This window comes from Nyctibius grandis, chromosome 8 (assembly GCF_013368605.1).
Source record: "Nyctibius grandis isolate bNycGra1 chromosome 8, bNycGra1.pri, whole genome shotgun sequence".
Taxonomy (NCBI): Eukaryota; Metazoa; Chordata; class Aves; order Nyctibiiformes; family Nyctibiidae; genus Nyctibius; species Nyctibius grandis.
Window position 1 is genome coordinate 9,541,702 of NC_090665.1, and position 22,095 is coordinate 9,563,796.

The 22,095-nt window shown below is 42.2% G+C and overlaps 1 protein-coding gene across 1 annotated transcript in view; it reads right to left on the reverse strand.

Moving 5' to 3' along the window:
* Window positions 1–504: 504 nt before the first annotated feature.
* Window positions 505–22,095, reverse strand: part of MCF2L2 (MCF.2 cell line derived transforming sequence-like 2) — a 150,180-nt gene continuing 128,589 nt past the window's right edge. Inside the window, exons 25-35 of the mRNA XM_068405762.1 lie at window positions 21,846–21,918; window positions 18,066–18,175; window positions 14,796–14,834; window positions 14,028–14,123; window positions 9,921–10,010; window positions 7,694–7,765; window positions 5,850–5,936; window positions 3,517–3,635; window positions 2,855–2,967; window positions 1,788–1,891; window positions 505–605 (exon numbers count right to left, since the gene is read on the reverse strand). Of these exons, the coding sequence (XP_068261863.1) occupies window positions 505–605; window positions 1,788–1,891; window positions 2,855–2,967; window positions 3,517–3,635; window positions 5,850–5,936; window positions 7,694–7,765; window positions 9,921–10,010; window positions 14,028–14,123; window positions 14,796–14,834; window positions 18,066–18,175; window positions 21,846–21,918 (1,004 nt within the window). The remainder of the gene's footprint in view (window positions 606–1,787; window positions 1,892–2,854; window positions 2,968–3,516; window positions 3,636–5,849; window positions 5,937–7,693; window positions 7,766–9,920; window positions 10,011–14,027; window positions 14,124–14,795; window positions 14,835–18,065; window positions 18,176–21,845; window positions 21,919–22,095) is intronic.

A 22,095-nucleotide genomic window follows, 5' to 3' on the forward strand; every position in this document is an offset into this window, starting at 1 on the left:
TGTTGACCATCAGCAAAAAGGGCACATTTGCGATGTACCAGCTGGAATTAAGGAGGACGGGGAAGGCACAGCCAGAGGCAAGCAAATGGAAAAACCTCCAGGTGACCTCACGGTAGAGCAAGAACTCGTAACCACGCATGTGTCCCTCTGCAGTAATGCGGTGCTCAAGCAAAGTTGCCAAAAGGTGCGTGCATAGTAACTCTTCAGCTCTGCTGTCGACCTAATTTAGGCCACATCTTCTGAAACAGTTTGATAATCAACATGAGAAGCATTTTTCTCCTCTAATACTGAAGGTGGGTTTTGATGCTTTCTGGATGCTTAATGCTCCTTTCAAGTCTGTTTTTCCCAGCTTGCCAGGTGGACAGCACAGTTCTCATCTGTTCATGCTGATAAAGTTTTAGTGATTTATGAACCTCAGAGCTTGTGAAAAAGGCAACTTTGATCCAGTGTCCACCCAAAATAAACAGAGATGGATGGGGTCCTGAGGAAGGCTGGTCCTGCTGTTCAGCTGCCAGCCCTCTGTTCTGCTGGGAAGCTTTTGGCCACCTCGCTCTCCTTGGTGTCTGACTCTACTGAGGCCGTACTGCAGGAATCGTTGTACATGTCTGAAAAGGAGGACATGGGCATTGTCACTACAATACATCTAAAGGATTTCCCATCTACAGTCTTGAGGTTCATTGTTAAAAGCCTGAAAAAAAATTTAAAAACAAATAATCACAATTCTACTGCTCTCCTAATTCCTTCACTAAAGGCAAGGGAGGCTCTTTTGGCATGTAACTAACTGTAATATGTGCGTGGCTTTATTTTCCTTTTGAAGCATTAGATATGCTGAAAAAATGAGAGCCATAGTTAGGCACTGAGAGTGAAGACAGAACTGACCTGCTGCGGAGGTGAAGGAGCAGCAATTACCAAACTCCCTGTAAACCACAGCAAAGAATCCTGGTTGACTTTCAAGAAGGTTTTTCTCTGCTTTAACAAACTGACCAAAAAAAAAAAAAAAAAAATCAAAATAAACCAGTAACTCAGAATAAAATGCTGGTAACTCTCTACCGCAGGTCCCCAGGGAATGGCTGTGCCACATTTTGTTTTCTTCTGTTACCAGAAGAAAAGCAGGACACATTTTGGTAAACTATATTTAAGGATGTGCAAAAATTAATCTAAAATTGTAAACCTTTGATCTGCAGAGTTGCTGAAATTCAGCTTTTCCAGTGCAAACTGGGTGTTAGGTCAGAACCAAAGCCAAAGAAAGCATGAATTTTAGTGCTGATTTGGCTGAAATCTCACCAGAACAGCGGTTCCTCCAGCCTTTGGAGGCAGCAGTGAAATATGATGAAAGCAGTAATGGCTCATGAGATTGTAATGTTTTCAAACTTAGACCAGAACCACAGCCCTGACGCAGATCTAAATCCAAACGCTACCTGTGTCAGGATGAAAGCTATCCTGCAGTCACAACACACCCTGCCATATGACACACTTGGGCTAGCTGTAAAGTAGCCAGCCTGGGTACTGGTAGCCACAGAAGTTTGGTGGAAGATTCAAGTTCTGCCCAGGAAGGGGAAAACAATTAAACCATGCCAAGGTAACCTGCTGTGCCTAACTAGCTCTGACACCCACGGCACCAAATTTCAGGCTAGCGAAGCTGTGTCACTAGAGACTGCAGCACAGACATAGATTCAGGCCGAGTGCTTTAATACAGAAAGTGCACTGTTTATCACATCCTTTTTTATCACATCCTTTTTTAGTATGAAAAAAAAACCTCAGTGCCAGTAACACATTTTCTCTATTACCTGCATTGCTGTTCTTAATTATGTTGTTACTGTCCCCCTCTGCTGGCTGCAATATACTGGAAGGCACCCAGTCGCTTTTCTCAGAGACCAGTTTCTTCACTAACCTGAAATTCAGAGAACAGTCAGTGAATTTCCCTACATTCCCTTTCCCTGGGTTGTGTTTCTTAGAGGTGCATGTTGGGCAGCTATTTCCTAAACTAAGGAAGAAGGCAGAGGACCCAGGGCAGTCCTACAGGTCTCGCATGGTGACCCAGTACCCCAGATCAAGCTCACTTGCAAGCAGACTGTGTAACAAGAAAGCAGTGGCCTTGGCCTGTGTTTGAGACCCTGGGCCGAATTCAGAGCTGAAGAAAATTAATCTTTCATATTGTCCAACCCCTTTGCTGTAAATACCATCCAGGGTGGATGGGTTTAGTTCACTTCCCACCTACTTTACCCTATGGGACTTGCTCCCATCTCAGCTGCATGTCAGTTCTGAGTGAAGGGTCTGACTGCACAGGCACTTCAAGGAGATCAGATCTTCTTCTTCCAAATTACCCATGGAAGGAGAATTCAGATGGTCAGCCAGATCTGTTCCTAACACTCACTTGTCAGCAAGAGAGACTGAAACGCACGTGAGCTCAAGGGGGCCAGATTCATTCCACTTTGCCAATCATGTCTTATGTCTAAGCCTTTGGGGCTAAAAATGCCCTCTGGTTCACTGCTGCAGCTCGGTGGAAGGCATGGGGATTTTATTGATGTTATCCTATGGGAGGATGCTGCCTTTGACAGTTGTCCTTCCAGCTAGAAGGTGTCAAAAGCCCAAATATTCCCCTCCATTTCTTTTAAGCAAACTTCCGTCCTCTTAAGCCTCATGTCACAAGCATTTGGGATGAAAGCCAACCAGGTGGAAGTAACCAAAGCTGCATGTATGTTCATGCCTTCCACTGCCTCTTTCACATTGTGGTCAAAGGAGTGAGCGGATTTGGATTGATTTTGAAGATACTTTGTCATTCTTCTGAATATTTTCCATCTCTTCCAGGAGGTTATGGCTGTTCTACCTGTCAAATTCTCTCCGCTGTACTTACCATTGACCGTTCTCTCCTTCCTGCACAAACTGCACTAAATCTCCATCCTCAAGTGTAAGAGAATCTGGGAAACAGCTGTCAAAACTGCCTTCTACCCGAAACAGATTGGTCCCCTAAAATGAAAGAAACAATGCACCAGAAATACAGTCACTAAGGATGAAAGAGTTTAGTTAAATACTGAATTAGGCATTTCAAGCTGGCAGAGATTTCTTCTGTAGGGAATTGTGTCACTTTTTATTCCTTTTATCATGCCCAGGTTAAATATTATTCAAACTTAGGACAGAACCGTGCTGTGCATTCAGGCTTTAGAATTAACCAGCCAGCCATTATTCTGATATATAAATTGGGTTTGTGACACCAGGCTAAGTTATCTGGAAAAGTTTGAAATTACTTTTTTAAAGGCTTGGCGTTTTTCCTCATTTTTCTAACAGGTAAAGTTACAGCTTACAAGTAAGGGTGATTTTTTTATGGACCTGATCAACAAAGTAGTCTTGGAATAATCTCCCAACACCCCAGATCAAATTCCCATCTTCTGTATTCCCACACATCCATGAATTTAAGGCTGGTATGAACCTAAACTTTGCAGGTTAAATTATGATCTTTAGAGAAGAGGAAAGGGTATTACACTGGGAAAGGGCAGCGTAATTTGAAAAAGGAATTACATTGTTAGGGTTGGTCTCTTCCTCCAAGTCAGAAGAGTTGGAGAGTTCATCTGTGCTGGAGGGAATGGCTTCGAAATCTTCAAATGTGTCTAGAGATGGCATTTGCCTGCTGGGCCAACCTTTTCAAAGGAGATAAAACAAAAGAGTTAGCTATCAGTCATTAGCCTCTTTCAGACTCAGTCTTTTAAAAATAAATATCACGGGTTCACTTCCCACTATATCACTTACTGAATTGCTTGTACCTTTTTACAGCTTGTTCCCTGATTTTGCCATAAAAATTATGTTGCAGCTATTATTCTGTCTCTAAAAACCTGTACCACTTGCTGTCATTTGTGGGAGGGCAGATTGTGTGGCCACAGTGTGCATGCCCATCGATACCTTGAGTGTTTCGCATTGCTAAACCTCTTCAGTTCAGGAGGTACAAAAAGCAAGGACCAGGAATATTTCTGTGGAGCGAGCGCTGTAGCAAATAATAACTTTTGCTGACGTGATTTTCAGAAGGCCATGCTCATTCAGTTTCCAGCTTACCTCCACATGTTTATCTATAAATTGAAGTCTGAAGCCATTGAATTTTGATTCACTTCTTATCTCCATTTCACCCCAAGGTAGTATTACCACCTGAGCAACTTACAAGACTATACACTGGAGCAGGCTGGAAGTGCAGGGAAGGGACAGAGTAAACATGGCACAAAGATAACCAGACCTTGGTGGTAGGTAGAGGAGACCTCATTAATAGTTCTGCTGTTAGCAATCTTCTTGCATGATTTGCACTTAAAAACACCCCAGTCCAGTGGAAGGGACTTAATGAGAGACTTCCAGCCCAAGCACAACAGCCTGTCTCTTTACCTACAAAGGCATGCCCAGAGGATGTGTCCTAAGGGAAATTCAGGCTGAGCCTTATAAGACGTGCCTGCCTGAGGCTCCCATGACGGAAAAGTAACTCAGCCTCTTCTGTGCAGATGGCAACCATGATCTACTCTTTCCTTCACACTTGATGTCTGTCCCTTTTCTGACAGGGATGACTACAGTCCAGCTATGACGAGGCAGACCTTGCATCTACCAAGGGATTCTGCAGCCCTGAGAGATACAAGCTGAATGGAGTCAGCCAAAATCACCATGTGCCTTCCTGCTTCATGTACCTGCTGTGCACTAGGTGATTCACGGGGCCATCGGCCGAGCAGATGCTGAATCAAGTTCTTTACAGCCTCTGGGCCATTGCAGGCAAAGCAGCGCTCTGACAACAAGGCACAGATGCTCATGCAGTGGGATTATGCATAACCCAGCACTCGCAACCCACTGCAAAACCTGGCCTGAGACAATACAAACCCCAAGCCGGGCAGTTCAGGAAGTAAACAGAAAAGTGACCTGATCTGGGAAAAATAGGTTTATTAATTGATATATTTAATCCCTCCCCATGCACATCCTCCCCTGCTACAAGCACTGGTTGGTGCAACACATGGTCATGCAGCTCTGCAGGCCCTTCTCCTCCCTCCTGCTACACAGGGGCTGTGACCACCCTGACCACTGCAATTCAGTTACAAGAGAGACAGTGACCTTCTTCCACCAGAGCAGCATCCCCAGCTATAACCCTACAGGTATGGTTAGGTCACCTGTACTTTTCAAGGTGTAAATTAGCCTCTGAAGTGGCACTCACGTGCTGGGTTGTGAGTGTCCCTGCCAAGGTCTATACCCTGAGTTTTGAGATGGAAGAGATAACTTCAATTACAGACCATAGAACTGGACCCCATATTCTGTATCAGTTGAATCACACCAGCAAAATAGCAGCAACTGTCTAAATGTCCAAGAATACTTTGATGCTAATTAGCTCCAAACTGCTACAGCAATTTTAGTTCAAATTCACAGGTTGGGCTACAAACACCAAAAGAAAAAGATACCCCCCTTGCACAAAGCTTCAGTAATCTTTTGCCACTGTCATTTGCAGAAAGCATCCAAGGCAGAGACCTAAACAGTAAGGATTCCTTACAAATAACATACCTTCCTCTTCCATAGAAATTGCTATCCTAATTTCAGAGACTAAGAAATAGCCTAAGTTTTACATACTTAATTCAAGCTATAAAATAACACAGACCAAATTCTGAGCTCTCTGACACCAATTAAAAGAATTATTTTCAGCTGTGCCTGACCTACAGAAAACCAGAATCTGGAACATTGTTTCTATACCTGCTAGTGATCCAAGCTTGTTCTTTCATTGCTTTCGTGGGAAATAATGTTCATTAAAAAAGAAAAATCTCCTTAAGTTAAAGAGAATAAATGTTGTCATAATTTATATTACACTCTCAAATTGAGATGACAAATGTTTTAATTTTGTTTACCTGTCTGTGAAGCAGATCTAGGTACGGGTCTCATGGTGGAACCGGTATTACATTTAGTCTGGGCCAATATGGTGTTCTCAAAAGCATCTGTGACAGGAAGTACAATTTGTGTCTTCAAGGTGAAATAGTGACCAGACAACCAGTACAAAGTGAATTCCTGTATCACCTCTGCAACTGGTAGTCTCTTTAACAAACAGGTGGACTGGGGTCCAACAGTTATGAAAGAGGAGACACATGACCAGCACAAATGAGTGACAAGACAGCAGCATTCCACAGCAAAACTGTAAGTCTGAGAAGGACAGAGAACAGCCAAATGAATCAAACAGGAATATTGATGTTAATTAAGGAAAACGATTGCTGGGTGTACAGTGCAGTGTTCTATTTCACTACAGCTTCCTTACACATTTTTAACATATTTTCCTTGCAGCATTTCAAATCATTCTGTAGGTGATGGTACACAGTTTCAATGCCCATCCGCACAGCAATGAAAGGGGACCAGGGAGGCTCTTCTTCCCAGCCAGAAATGAATGATTTCACTCTTGATTAATGCAATGCAATTTTGTGGGGTAAGTTTTTATCTAAGTACATTAAATCCTTTGCATTATTAACTCTGTCAGAGCGCTGGCAATAGCAGCAATATCTTCTTATATAGGGATGATAATGTTCATTGTTTCCTACTTAAAAAAATTCAGTCTGGTGAGGGATGTTGTGCAGTAGGACCGTATTTTTAACCCGTGAGGATCAACTCGGCTCTATCCTACGGATAGTGATTGCACCTTGAAATGCCCCCTACCTCTGCAGCCACATGGGATGCTGAGAACAGAAGTCTCTGACAGCGAGGAAAGTGAGGTATAAACACCACAGTTTGGGAAACTCTGGTGCTGGGTGCCAGGATGATTCCAAACGTAGTGCCAGGGGTCACTGGCAAAAGGAAATATTCTGCAAACAGCAAAACTATTTCCTCTGCTGTCTCTGAATTGTTTCTTCCAACCTCTCTGTTCCAGTCTCCTCTTCTGCTGGGAGTGACATAGGAGATAGCTCTGATACGTCACTGATTCCATCACTGACCTGGCCACCTGCCCTTTCTACCAAGGTTTTGTGCAGAGCAACACAATCCTGAGAAAGGATTCCTCGGCCTGCATCACTCTCCTCCCTGTCCTGAAGGAGGGGTACCTGACTGCTTGTGCCCCAGAAGGCCACATGCTCTGGCAAATGCTCGTGTAAAGGGGAAAGCTGACAATGGAAGCTGGTGATCTTCCAATGGCTGGGAATAATGTCCCAGATTAACTCTTTGGTATTGTTTATTAAACAGTAATTGATGAAACTGCTGCAACAAATAGGTGGAAATGCTTGCCTGAAATGAAACACTGCACCTTAAATGGCTATTAATGTATAGTCTAGCCTCTTCTGTAGTCTTCATGCAGATGGCTCCTGCTCCTCTTATTAGATATAGACGCTAACAAGGGAAGAGGGATGCAAGCGGCCAGACTGCAGCTGAAGGTGCAAAGTAGCCCCTTGGCTCCCTGCTGCTGCACTCTATGGAGTGAGGTAGAAGCCAGGCAGAAAATCCAGATCCAGATCACAATCTAGAGCATTACTTCCCAAAAAAGGCAGAGAATTGGGGTTTTAATTTAGGCCCAACCCTAGGTGAAAGTTGATAGATATGAGTACAGGGGACAGGCAAGGGGGTGACAAGCTGTGTTTATCACAGTTAAATAGATAAACTGACACCAAACCCCTAATGGACTCCAGTGTCGTCTGCCAGCAGTGATGAGATGTGAATTCAGTGAATAATATCGAAATATTGCCAAACAGGTTTTCATGCAGGATGGAAAGACTCATACCTTCAAACCCCAGGGGAGTTGGGTCGCTCTTTATTTCATGTCTCTTGACTTTAACTGCATGAACAAGGGGACCTGTGTGAAGTTTGAAGAGTCACAAGGCTGTAGATATTCTTAAAGGAGAAACTTGCTTTCCCATTGCCTGGGAACACTACCTGCCTAATACTTTCTGGTTTACCCAGAAAAATGACCAACCTCTAAATTCTAGGTGGTGAAGATAAACACTTCTGTGATGTGGATAGGAAACAGACCCCTTTTTGCAAAAGACATTAAGACATAGTAAATGTATCTGCTTCCAATCAGGTTTCACAGATGTTTTCTCTCACTCCTGTTCAGGAGAAGGCACTAATGCAGACAGACACTCACATCCTCAGCTTGCTGCCCATGAGGCTGGCAAGAAAGAGCCCACAAAAGCCAACACTTATGTCCCACCGAAGTGGAGGGCATCCATCACAGTCCACATACAGCGCTTCTCCTGTGTGCTGACTCCACATGTGGAGACCAGTGATGTGACGGAGCTGAACTGTCAGCAGTGAGGATCAGCGCACAGCAGTATGCAGTAGCCTTGAGTGTGATGAACCAAACACCCTGGCTAGACCTGCATTTGGCTGATGCTGAGACAAGACTCAGGCTTCAGTTCTTTTGTCATCTGAAATATTTTCTTAAAGCAGATGCTGTAAATAAAACACTTAATTGAAAAACACTGGTTTTGTATTCTAGCTTTCAAAATCAATAGACAACTAGTTTTCTCAGCATTCAAAAAAATTGCCAACAGTCTTGTGGTACACAGGATTCTAGGACAGGATTTTTTTTATATGAAACTAACAAAGTTTGAGTTTCATTGTAATTCACACATGCCCTGTTCAATAAGCCACACTAAAGAACAATCCTTGGTTGCCCATTCTATTTCTACATATGTGCTTCTTTCTGTTCCCCAGCTTAGGAAATAAATATTAGGAAATAATTCAGTCTTCCCATAATTTAGTAATTGATCATGTATTTCTGAAGTTGTTGCCGAGGACAGAAAGTTATAAGAATCTCTTCTCCTGTGCTATGCCCATCATTTCCATGTGGTGATGTTTTAGTGTTATGGTCTAAAGAGGCTGGCAAAGAAACATTTGTAGGCAGCGGTAATATCACATCCTTCCTCTGCCAGTAAACCCCAGCACGCTCTCATTTCATGACAGCCTCATTGCACAGTCAAGGATATGGTTCGTATCCTTCACAACTATTCAGAATGCACTAAATACTGGGTGACCTTCTTCCTGACAAAAATATAACAAAGATTTTTATACAAACTACTTCAGCCAGTTTTCCTTCTATTTTGGTTTGTGAATTGCCCCACAAATCTTAAACTTGCAAATCAGTTCCTCCACTTCATTCCAGGAACTGCCAAAACAGTATATTCAGAATTTGATGTAAGACCATATATGTTCTGTTCTCAAAAGTACCTGACATGTAGGCGTAGGTGCCTACAATCCTGATTTTCAACACAACAAGCTTGCCCAAATGCATGGGTTGCTTTTGAGTGTAAATGTAGGCACTAGTGCAGTAACTTAAACTAAATTTTGTAAAAGTGCCTTTTCTCAAAATAATTACAGCTCAAAAATAAAACTTCCATAAGTTCCCACACAAACTGCATAGAGTTCAGTGCATTCTGGGCATCTAGCTCCCTTACACGTCTGAAAATTTCCTTGCAAACATGATTTAGCGTAATCACAATTATGATTAGAAATGTGCTTAAAACAGGCATCTATTGCTACTCCATTTTTGGCTTGATTTCAGGCTTTGTTACCACCTAATGTCTGCTACACAATGAGGAGATTCTCTCCTTCTTGAAAGCAAAAATCCTAAACAGCTTTAGGGAAACGGAGAAATAATTTCTATTGAATTTCAGTTAATCCAAACGAGGGAGAAGTTGGAAACCTAACCCCACATCAGTCAAAAATTAATCCAGTTTCCATGGAAATCAGCACCACTCTTTGAAGCCTGTTATGGAGAAACTGAGAAGAGTCACCACATATGCTGGCAGCACACCCTGATATACATTGAAAATGTCTTGGCCTGCCCCGCTGCAGGGGTTATATGGGTCCTGACTCTTCTTCTACTGGAACTTCCTGCATTTATAAAAATTGAGCCTGATGTACTCACTCTGCGAACAGCATTTGGCAGTAAATATATCAGTCAGCAGGAAGGGAGAAGGGTAGCTAAGCAAGCAGCATGACGGTACCTTTGGTCACAGCAGAAGCATTAACTGCAGTGCTGGTGGAAGAGGCTAGGGAAAAGCGACGGGTAACTTCTCTTTCCTTAGATTCTGGATCTGGGAGAACAGACAGACGCAATGCAGGGCAGGGTTAGAGGTTAATAAGCACTGAGGGTAAAAGACGTCCAAAGCAAAGCAGCAGCTGCAAAAGGGTAAATAAAAGGTAGGTTGCTCCTATAAAACAGCCAGGAAAAAAACCCTCAACAAAGTGAATAGCATAGGAAAGAGTTGATATGAACATATTTTCAAAGCAATTCCAATTCCACTGACTTTAATACTTCAGAAAGGAGACTTATGCCAATTAATATTTTAGCAAACTAGTGTCTAAGTACAGCTACAAAACACAGAGATGAGCACGCTGGTTAGAATGGGGTGTGTGTGTCTACAGATGAGGTTTGGATTACTTTAGACACTGAACTGCTTGTTCTGTGATGACTGACCTGGAATACGCTGAAAAACAAACATGAACGGTTTGGAGTTCACATTTGTCATTTCTAGAAGTTAACTGTGTGAATGCCTGGAAACGTTCTCTGAGCCTCCATCCTTACCGGTGCAAATCAGCTTGGAGAAAGTGAAGGCAACAGAGGTTTTTTTTGTTTACTCCAATTAGGATCCTGCCTTTTCTCAAAGTTCACTCAGGAGTGAAGACACAACTTCCCCAGATTTCACTATGAAATGTGAGTAGAATCTTTGACTCAAAATATTTCATAAACAGATCAGAGGTATAAATGGACTAACTGTTGGCTAGCGTCAGAGAGCACATGATGTTTCAAAACACATCGAGGTCATTACACAGCTCTTAAAAGAAATTTTGTCTACACATCTACAAGCACATCAATACACTTCTTGCACCTACCAACTACACCAGCACTGCTTGGGAGAAAAAGTTGCTTGCTTACAAATATTTCAGGATTAACTTTTTAGTCTCTTCTGCTGAAAACACTCTAAGCACATGTGCTGCGTTACTCAAGTGAGTATTTCCATTGAGACATGAGTAAAGCTATTCATATGCTTCATATCTCAGTTTCAGTAAGGTACTTGAATACTTAACTGTACCAGGACACAACCTCAGTTGAAAATGGTATTAGAAATGGCTTTAAATATTCTGTTGAAGGTTTTCAGGTTTGCCAAAAACTATTTGTGATTTTTGTGTTTTGATTTTTTTTAAATATCAAATAAATATTTATGTAAAAATTAAACAGTTGTTTCCATTTTCACTGAAAAATTTCCTGGGATAGGTGAAGAGTTATTTCACACAAAACCCTTTGTAGCACATGCTTATATGCTTTGCTGAATCTTAGCCCGCTGTTCTTAGATGGTGCCTGTGATTCAGAAGGACTTTTCTATTCCAATTGTCTCCTTTCTCTTATCATGTCTATCTTCTTTTCTCTCTAATTTTTCTTTTTTCATGGTTAACTGCCATACAGCACTGGAGTGAAATAAGTTTCAGGTGATTTTATATTTCAGGTTTAAATATCCTGTGCAGAATTATACTACTGTATAATATATGAAGATTTATAGAAGTATAATCTTCATATAAGTATATGAAGATTTCCTTGCCAGTGATCTTAAAATTCTCTTTCCCATTCCTCATCTACATTTCCTTATTTTAATGTTCAGTCACACATTTCTCTTTACTTTGTTTTTTCCATATTTCTGCCTAGTAAATGTCACATTCACTGTATGTTTCCAGTGGACCAGAAGTTAGCGTGACTGAGTGAACTGCAATTCCTATAATGTTTTACTATACCAAAGCATCAGGAAACCCTATTAGCTCCCTAAAATCTCAGTGCAATTTTAACTGTAGATTGACTACTGTAAAAAGACTGTAAATTCTGTATCTGCCAATGCACTTCCTTATCAATTCACTCATAAAAGCACACATATTCAAGTACCTCCTTATTCACACCTCCTAAAAGGCTGAATTAAAATGAGAGGTTAAACTGCTCTCAGTGATAATTACAATGGAATGACTCCACATTTAGGCTGCTGTAACTGCCCTTATTAAAGAGAAGAAAATTTCACTTTATAACTCTGGTGCTCGGCTACATTTACACCACATCGTGCAGCTCTTAGAGACCCTGTGCCAACTCCAAGGAATACAAGTTTGGCTCTGCAAACCAGGACAGCTAATGCTGACCCAAGGGAGGAGCTGCCGAGTGCTACGAGCGTGGGCTTTCACACACTTTGATGACAGTTCTGGTATGGCTGCCTTGGTGGTCTCTGCACTGATGTAGTGCAGGATGGTGAAGTTTCTCCTCCGGACATGAGCATTTCTTTGGCCAAAACACCAACGTGCTTATATACAACTTTTTCTACCCCATCATATCCAGCCTTGGCAGACAGTTCAGCAATGCTTTGCGCATCCATGTTCCACTGCCAGTTGGTATCCATCAGGCAATCTTGGTTTCCCCCTAGTTAGTCTTGTTATTTTATTGTTCAGACCTTCTCTTTTATGTGTTCTGGGCATGAACAGACACAATGAATCTGAACCAAAGTATGCTCAGCATGCCATCGCCTGCCATAGCCAGTAACGAATCCTTAGACAAAGGGGTCAAGAGCAGGACAAGCCTATTGCAGTAACTTCCCTGTTACCTTCTCACAGCTTGCGATCTGCCTTAACAGCCAGCCCCTATAGTGCTGACACAGCTTTGCGTGGGCACTGCCTGCAGAAATGACCACATTCTGCAAATCATCCAGGCTATTTGCCAACTGGTTTCCTCTAGGCCAGGACCAGGTTAGCAACAGAACAGTACAACAAAGTGGCATGGAACATTGTGTAATGGAGGTGTTTCAGAGGAATCTCAAGTAACCAGACCCAGCAAGTCTTTGAGCTGAGAGTGCCTATGACTTAGGGAGTATGAACTCTTCTGAACTGTGCTTTGCTGTCTGGAATATGGAATGACTGAGTAAAATGCAACACATTTCACATGACAAGGAAAATTCAGATAAAAGAGCAAAAGAGGCCCAAACCAAAACTGTAGGTCCAAACTCACCTGAATTACAGCATTATCCTGCATTTCTGAAATCTGTACTTTGTAATTGATTTTCCCAAGTCACAAGAACTGAAAACCACTCCCTTTTTTGTATTCAGAATATTGAACTGTTTTGTCCATCTTACTATCAAGTGCAGCCTTAACCTTGCAGCCAGAATCTTATGGCTCTCCTGGGCCTTAGTATATCCTCATCTACTTTAAACATTGTAATTTAATGCTTCTGTATTTCTCTTTTTATTCTTTCATCTTGCTTCTTCCTCCTTTGATGCTCACCCTCTCCATCACTGCACACTAACCCTTTGTCTCACAGAAGAAATATCGTTTATCAGAACAGGAGAAAAGCTGTATAATAACCATAAAAAGAGTAATTACATTATCTTTTCAGAAAGTGATTGCAAATAGTTGTTCAATTTAATTTCTGTTCACACTTCTTTCTTTCCTATAAAGTCTCTTCCTTGCACAGCTATCACAGGAACATGCAATGCTCTCTACTCATGGATATTAAGTGTCTTCTAAACATTTATGTACAAAGACTCAGAACACACCAAATTACAGAGTCATATAACATAATTAAGTAGAAATAGCAATAAACCCCAGATTTTCTGAATTCCGGTTCCCCAGTGTAACCACTAGGCCATGGCTGAGCAACATTTGAAAAAACAAAGAGGTCCAATCAATGAACAATTTATCACATGAAAACCTCGTGTAGCACAACACAGATGATGCTCTTCCCTTCAAGCCAGTAAACTGCTGAAAGAAGTTAGGTTGGTGGTTTAAAACAAGTTCACACTTTGGCCCTTGAGAGAAACTGGAAATAAATGGTTTTTGCACTGTGCACCAGTAAAAGACTCAACCAGTCAACTCAAAGGTTGCCTTGCCAACACTGCCGTGGGAGCAATTTTTGGTAACAGCGTCTTTGAGAAGAGGAGCCATATGTGTGCATCAGACAGGAGCATTTTGGTGAGATGCGGCAGCACTTTAGGAAATAGTGATGGATGGCACTATGAGATGGAGAAAACATTGTGGGAGTGCAGGAGACAGATGGCCAGAGACCAAATGCTGCGTGGGGTGATTTTACCTTTGGGTGGAGCTCTGCGGTTGGAAAGACCTTGCAACGTGAATCGCTTTCTAGCAAGCGCTGTGCGCTCAAGGTTAAGGCTGGTAGAAGCATCAACTAGGAGAGAGAGGGAGAGGGAAAAGAAATAAGGAAGGAAGGGTCAGCTGATCAGCTTATGGGAAAGGAAAGGTTAGCACTGGATGACAACTAAAAATAAATAAATTTTGATTCAGTTCAAGCCTGAGCAAGAGCTAATCAATTAGAAAGGTGACATGAGGTCAGGGTGATTAAACCAGCTGAGCCAAACAGAACCCCTGGGTTGAGTTTGGCTCACTGAGTTTTAATGGAGAACAACAACAAAACAAAAGCAAAGAAAAACAGGTGAAGGAATGTAGCTCTTATCAAAGGAAAATACAGCTTAGCAGCAAGCTCATTAAAAAGGATCTAGTGCCTTTTATTATGAAAACATGTCATTGTGGTTGGAACAGCAAGGTTGTGGGCAGAAATAAGAGAAGCAGCCTTGCAGTACAGGACATGTACAGACAGCAAGTGCTGCAAGCAGCCCCACTTCTGCTATCCAGTACTAGCATTGAAGAGTCTGCCATCATCAGCCCTGTGGCTGATATGCTCTCAGCCTTACCTGCTGAAGTCTTTCTAACAGCCTCCAAAGTTGGCATATAGTCATGCATTTGATCTTGTGATTTGCTGGGATGTAAGGAGTGCCATGCCAGCAAAGCTTACTTGCCAGGCTCCTGCGTGAATAAGCCAGCCATGCTGCCTGACAGTCACCTTTATAATAAGTCACAGCTGAATCTAGGTCCTGAGACTCTGGGTTTGAAAGATACTCAGTTACTTGCATTGCAGGAAAGAGGTGGACCTAGATCAAACCCCCAGATCCATGCATTCCTGCCAAATTCTGCATCTGCCCCTTTCATTGTGTGGGCAGGTAGCACACAGAGCGTTTATGGCAGGAGCAGGAGAAAAGCCATGTGTTGGCTGCCTGGTTCTGTGCCTTGCTATTTAACCACTAGCTTTCTCCTCCTCTTTGTTTCATACACTGCCAAGTGAAAATCATTAGAGGCACAAACAAAGATCAGAAGTACAAAGGGAACATGAAGAGACAGTGAATCCATACTTGACAGACAAGCAAGAGACAGACAAGCTGTGCTTCCAAAGGAAAGCGCATCCCATCACTTCCTGATTTGCAGCCAAGATAATCCAGGATCCGAGGTGCCTGCATGCGTAGGTGGGTGTGAGATGAACAGATTTTAACAATACAGAAGTATTATGTCAGTGTGGTTCAGCACCTTCCAGCTGATGACGTCATGCCAGCTTTGGGCCAGGCAGGTGCATCTGGTGAGGAACTGCTACTGAGCAGTGGTTTCAGCTGCGAGGCTGCACACAGGTGCATTGGGAAGCACTTTCGGCTTTCAGACTGTTTGTGCTGGCCTCAGAGCCATTCCTTGTCATGGCTGCTCCCACTGTGAGACAATCTTTGTAAAGGTGCTGTAGCTTATAAAGAATCCAGAAACTGGTATATGAAATATATTTACTTTCTGTTTGTGTAGAGCAAGAAAAACCGTAGTATTTCATGATCACAGAGTCATGCAGCAAGTACAAAAGTGCATGTGTATAGGGGGAAGGTATATATGCTAGTTCTTCAGCTATGCAATTACACCACTTCACTGAGGGACCCCTTAGGATTTCACAAGTCCCCACAGCTTCCCAGCACCAGCCAATCTCTAGACCAGTCTCTAATGACACATTGTCTCCACCTGAGTTATTTCAAACCTTATCCTTCATTCTGCAGGTATACCAAATAATCCTGAAAAACATTTCTAAACATAATAAGGACTAGGTTCTGGTGGGCAACCAGTAGAACACAAGCCCACAATGTGCACTTGTGGCAAAGCAAGCCAACAGCATCCTGGGCTGCATTAGGCAGAGCCTTGCCAGCAGGTCCAGGGAGCTGATGCTTCCCCTCTACTCAGCACCAGAGAGACACACCTGGAGTGCTGTGTCCTGTCCTGGGCTCCCCAGTGCAAGAGAGACATCGACACATTTGAGTGAATCCAGTGAAAAGCCATGAAGATGATTAAGGGATTGCAGTAGCTGACATGAGGAAAGAGAGTGAGAGAGCTGGGATTGTTCAGCCTGGAGAAGAAATGGCTCAGGGGGATCTTATCAAGTAAAGAAGATGGAGCCAGATGCTTCACACTAGAGCCCGGTGACAGGATGAGAGAGGCAATGGGCACAAGCTGAAATATGGGAAATTCTATCTAAAAATATGAAAAACGTTTTTTACTGTGAAGATGGTTAAAGCCTGGGACAGCGTCCCCAAGGCAGTTGTGGAGCCACCATCCTTGGAGCTATTCCAAACCCGACTGGACACGGCCCTGAGCGACTTGCTCCAGCTGCCCCTGCTTTGAGCAGGGCCGTTAGACTAGGTGGTCTCCAGAGGTTCCTGCAGGACTCAGCTCCTATATAGCTTGAAGTCAGTGAATCTACCAACCAGGTCCACGCAAAACGCTGCTTTACATGTAGACAACTCAATCACAAGCGCTTATCCGTAAGAATAATAAAACTGAAATAGCCAATAGTGCCCTCCCCCTCTGTGCTATAGAAACAGAACAGTATTTTAAAATAATTCACATCAACTACATAGATATTGGGAGTATTACAGTCAGTAGGTGGCACAAAAGAGACAGCTTGGGCAGAGCACCAGCCTGCGCTGCCCGCGTACCGCAGCCCAGCCCAGCCGTGCCCTCCCGAGGGCTGCAGCACCATCCCTCGGCACCTCTGGAAGCAGGACCTGCCTGGCCGTTTGGAAGACGCGTTCAGCCCCTGCAGAGGCCCAGCTAGAGGTGCCTCACAGGGACATGGGTTACAGCTCCACCGGGACCTCTAGAGCCAGGGAGCACCCCGCGGGGGACTCGCTGCCCGGCGCTGCGGGAGCAGCCGCGCACCCGAGGAGGAGGAGGCAGGAATTACAGCGAGAGCCCTGAGGAACTGGCCACGGGAAAGCAGAAGGCAGAAGAATGAAAACCAGCATGTAGGGTGATCCCAGTTCCCACACTCGTGTAAGTTGGACCAGTTAAAAAACACCAATGATTCTCCTGGATTTTTTTTTTAATAGGGTTTGTGAATTTCAAATGAAAGACTGCTTTTCAACTTCTTTTTAATTTTAAAAAAATCATATTTTTTAAAAAGAAATTTTTACTGAAATAGGTTTTAAATTAATAAAATTTGATTTTTAAATGAAGAATACAGAACTTTCTCCCCAGAATGAAAAATGTTTTGGTAAACAGCCTATTTTTCAAAGAAAAAATATTCACCATTTTTTTACCATCTCTATTTATAAAGGGGCCTGCTGTTGCTTTAAGCCTGATTTGGACATGCATTTCTTCTTTTAAGACCTCACAATTTTCTTCTTTATATTATTAGAAAATTCTTTGCTTTAACATCTCAAAATACTACCTAAAAGAGAAACTGATGTTGAGAGATTTTCTGTTCCTGCTACTGCCAGATGACATCCAGGTTCTTTTTAGTGTCCACTTTAACATACATTGTACAGAATACATCTATTGCATTTATGCCCTCAAATAACAGAGGGCCTTTCAGTGAATGCGTGTGCACTTATTTACTATACACTAGAGGGGAAACCTGTACACAGAGGAGGCAAAAAAATCTCTCTGACATAAAGCAAGGAAATTTTTTAGCAAAGTCCATTGACAATCTTAAAATTAAATATGGCTACAAACCAATTTAGCCAGGATACAGAAGGTTAAAATACACATACTATCCCCACAAAACACAAGTTGTAAGAAGAGCACTGTAATGCATCAAAACTCAGACTCAAAAAATCCTAAACTGGTAACAATTTTTGGTGTTCAATAAGTTTCATGGTACAGTCACTCAGCTTTGTAGCATTGTGGGGGTTTTTTATGTGGGTTTTAAACAACATACATTTAAAGTATCCTCATCAACCTCTAGAAATGAGTGTGCAAAAATAAAAATACTACCCTTTGGAAGCAAAAAGCTCTGTCTCAGAACTCCTACCTCTCTTTTGTGTGGCGCTGGGACTGGAATTCCTGTTTTTATTGTTAGATGCTTCCACGTTTGATGTCTCAGATTTGTTTTCATATATACTTGATGACTTCCTGCTATACCTTTGGACAAAAGAAATACAAAGATAGTTACATTCCTGGTTAATACCTAACAGAGCACTAAACATTCTTTCTTACCCTCAGATATGGAAGCCTAAGGAATAAGAGGCAGGTTTTAAAATTGTGTGCACTATAAATTCTGCATCTGTGTAAGCAGGTATAGTGGAAAAAGCCATTCTAGCCCCTGCCTCCTTTTCACACCATTCAGTAAGGGACGTAAGAGCTGAGAAGGGAAAAATGGAGGAACAAGGTGGTTTAAGTCTGCACAAGCTCTTTATGCAAGTCCAACAGATTTGGAAGGAAGGGGTAGGAAACCAGGTTAGAGAAGAGGACCCCAGTTTTCCATATTTTGCAGCATATTTGACTCCAGGAGAGAAATGGGTACTGGATGGTCATGTAGAGGTCATACCATGTGCAGAGGAATATATGGATTCCACTGGCTCCAGGATCCCCTAACTTCTGTTTCTTCTGCTCTTTGAAAACGTGAATCCAAGTGGGATATCCCTGTCCACAGCTGAACCACAGACAAGGGGATCCATTTTGCCAGACTTGCACAGGTACTGGCCTTGCCATCTGTAATAGGAACGACCCCCCTGCCCCAGGTTTGTAGGGCATTTGAGCTGCAAGGTTTTTTCATGGTTCTTATCCTCATTGTTTTGCTATTATCTGGTGGTTTAGTTTGACTGTTGTCCTTGGCAGACTGAACGTTCCACACGTTGCATTATATCTACACACTTGAAATACTCTTTCCCAAAATGCTCATTATTAACATGTATCAGCAATTACATTGCTGTTTACAATTAACATATGAACCGTTATACTTAACATTCATAGCATTTGTCTTGCTGTAAGGAAAGGTCCAAGATATCATTAAAAACTTGAAAACATTTGGAACACTAGAGATCTGTGAATACCTTTTGTAACTGTAAGGCAGCCTGGGACTCATTGCTTTGTATTTGAACCTCTGACCTCTTTCTGAAGGAACCTTAACAGAGGTCTCTGGTACCTCCTGTACTAAATCAAAATGTGATTTTGCAGCGTGATGTCAGGTACAAAATGGTGCTCAAAATAAATATGGGAACAAATTGAAAGCACATTCACATTTCCTTTTTTCTCTGTTCCTTCCCAGCTAGGCTGGATAACTGTGAAACATGCAGCTGACAAAGTTAAAGATTTACAGCTGTGAGAAAGACACCAGGAAAACACACGAGCTTCTCTGAAACAGCATCTGCAGTAAAACTCCAAGTGTTTGTGTATATCTATGTGCACAGGATATTTTTACATCAGTCATTTCCAAGAAAGCAGACAGTTAAGCAGTTAGAACAATCATCTATTAAGTTTCATATGTTTAAACATATTAGAAAACAATACAAACATTCATTATCACTGAAATGCAGCAGCCATCCCTTGAGAGAGATACAGCAGCAATAGATACCACAGGGCATCTCATTTGAGGATTAAACACTGAAAACTTTGGGGAAGAATTTACAGAGAGAGAATTTAAATAGATTGAACAGGACTTAGGGACATTCAATATCCACCTGTATCAAGGGCACTAGCTCTGTCTCTTTTGCAGACACCTCAGCTCCAGTCCTGAGTCAGCCCAGCCCTCCTTATCTCATGGAATTGCAGCCTCAAGTGCTGTGATTGCATATAAACAAGTAAAGGGGATGGTCTTTGTCATTGAACAGATATGGCTCGGGGATGGGACAGCATTCTGCAGACAGATTTCCCCAATGTCACAGTACAGGTTTGACAATTCACAATAAACAGTAGAGTCACTGTTACACATGGGCAACCCAGGAGATGGTGTCTTTTAGTTAGATAAAAATCTCAATAATTAATAATAATAAATAATAATAAATAATTAGCCTCCAACCACCAGCAGAGCAGCACTGATGATGCTGGTTGCTCTTTAGCTAATGCTATCTGTCACTGGCTTACTTACAGCACCTTTCACAAGCGAGGCTACTTAATCATGTCAGTCATAAACACAGACTATGCCCATGTGTCTTCATTTAGCCCACACCCAGGGCTAAACAGTAACAGTTTTTCTCTCACCCAATGTCCCTTCCCCAACTGAGGAAGGAAATTGGGAAAAAGAGGGAGACTCGTGGGTTAAAATTAAACAGATTTAATAAAATAAAGAAACCAATATAAATTATAACACAAAAGTATACTTAGCTACAGAGTTGCAGCAGGTTGTTCCAGGAATACCAATCATTGGAAATGAGAAGAAAGAAGGAGGGGGAAGAGATGGAAAGAAAAGAGCAGAAAGGAAATAAAAGAAGAAAGAAAGAAAGAAAAAAGAGACGAGCAGAGAGAAGAGCAAAAACCAGCCTCACCTCTCCCTGCAAGCCCTCGCTTTTATAGTGAACTTGATTGTTAACGATACAGAATACACCTGTGGGCCAGCCTGGGGCAGCTGCCCTGCATTTAACTGCTAAGGGCCCTGATCACCATGGCTGTGCACAAACTGAAACAAAATCCCAGTGAAAGCAGGACACTATGTGGGTGGCTATCACAAAGTCCAGCTCCTTCCTTCCTCTCCTTGCCTCCACTCAGCATCCCAAAACAGGCTGCAGAAGGGGCTCCACAGTCTGAGGAATTCTGAATCCACTCTTTCACATCAGCCACTGCAAAGCCACCTTGTGCTGCAATTCCCCTGTCCTTGCTTCCCCACGAGATATGTATTACAGAAGATCAAGGCAGCGTCTGCTTACAATAGCCAATAGGACACTGAACTGTGTTCCATTCATGAAAGCCCAGAGCGTTGTTCTTTCATGAAGACTTACTATATTCTTCCTGTCCCTGTAATAATCCAGCATTTGGAGCAGAAGCATCTAACCTCTCCTTCTCTGGCATAGTTGGCAGAGTGAGGACAAGCAGCGCTTCATTTTCCCTTTGGTTTAATCCACTCTAGGACAAATAGCTAATCACATGGATTAGCTATTTGTTAATTTTCTGGAGTTAATTAATTTTTTGTTGATGTATTTTGTTCTGAAAATTCTCACGTTAAGAGCCTTATAAGAGGGACATACATCTGGATTGTTTTGAAACATTTTTGTGATTGCATTTCATATTTTACTGGAACAATTTTCTCCTATCCCCAAGGTGGTTTTGCTGAAAGATTTTCACCCTTAAACCTTTTCAGCTTAAACCTTAAACAAAGCAAATGTAACCAAGCCTAGAGAAAATATGGTGCAGGATTAACAGCACTGCATCTGTTTAAAATTTCTTGCATCAAGTTGTACAGCTCTCAAAGGCTGGCTGTGTTACCTGGGATCTCTTGGTTTGGTTGATCCTGCTAAAATTTTACAGTGATATCCCATGCCAACTTGCATTAAACTTGCCCAGCAATTGGGTCATTACAAAAATTTGCCGACAGCTCCATTTAACATCCTGGAAATATTCCAACACATTTTGTCTAAACTTGAGTTAATCCAGAGCATACGGTTATTTTGCAAAAACAAATTATCATCTTTGAAACGAATTCTGCATTGTGATTTTTAGTTTCCCCATGAGCAAAACCTTTATCTGCATTTACATGTCTTTAAAGAATTTGAAGACAACTGAGTAAGTTCGTAACGCAGAAAACTAAGAATTTATGTACCACAAAAGCACAAAGGCAAGACCAAACATGGCCCTGATATGCCATGATAGCTGTGGTTACCTGCTTGCATTGGAGGAATCCATTGGTGCGTGGTATACACTCTCGGTGATTCTTTGGTGCAGTTGACTTGCTTCTGTTGAAGAAAAAGTAAAAAGAAATGGTTCAAATTGTATATGTTGCTTCCTTGTTTGCATAGAGGGGAGGGGATGAGAGGAGAAGAGGGGAGAGGGAGAGGAGAGATTTTGACTGCTGCTGCAAGCAACTCGTACTTGAAGAGAAAAGCCACATGGTGATCTTAAAGGCTGAAAAC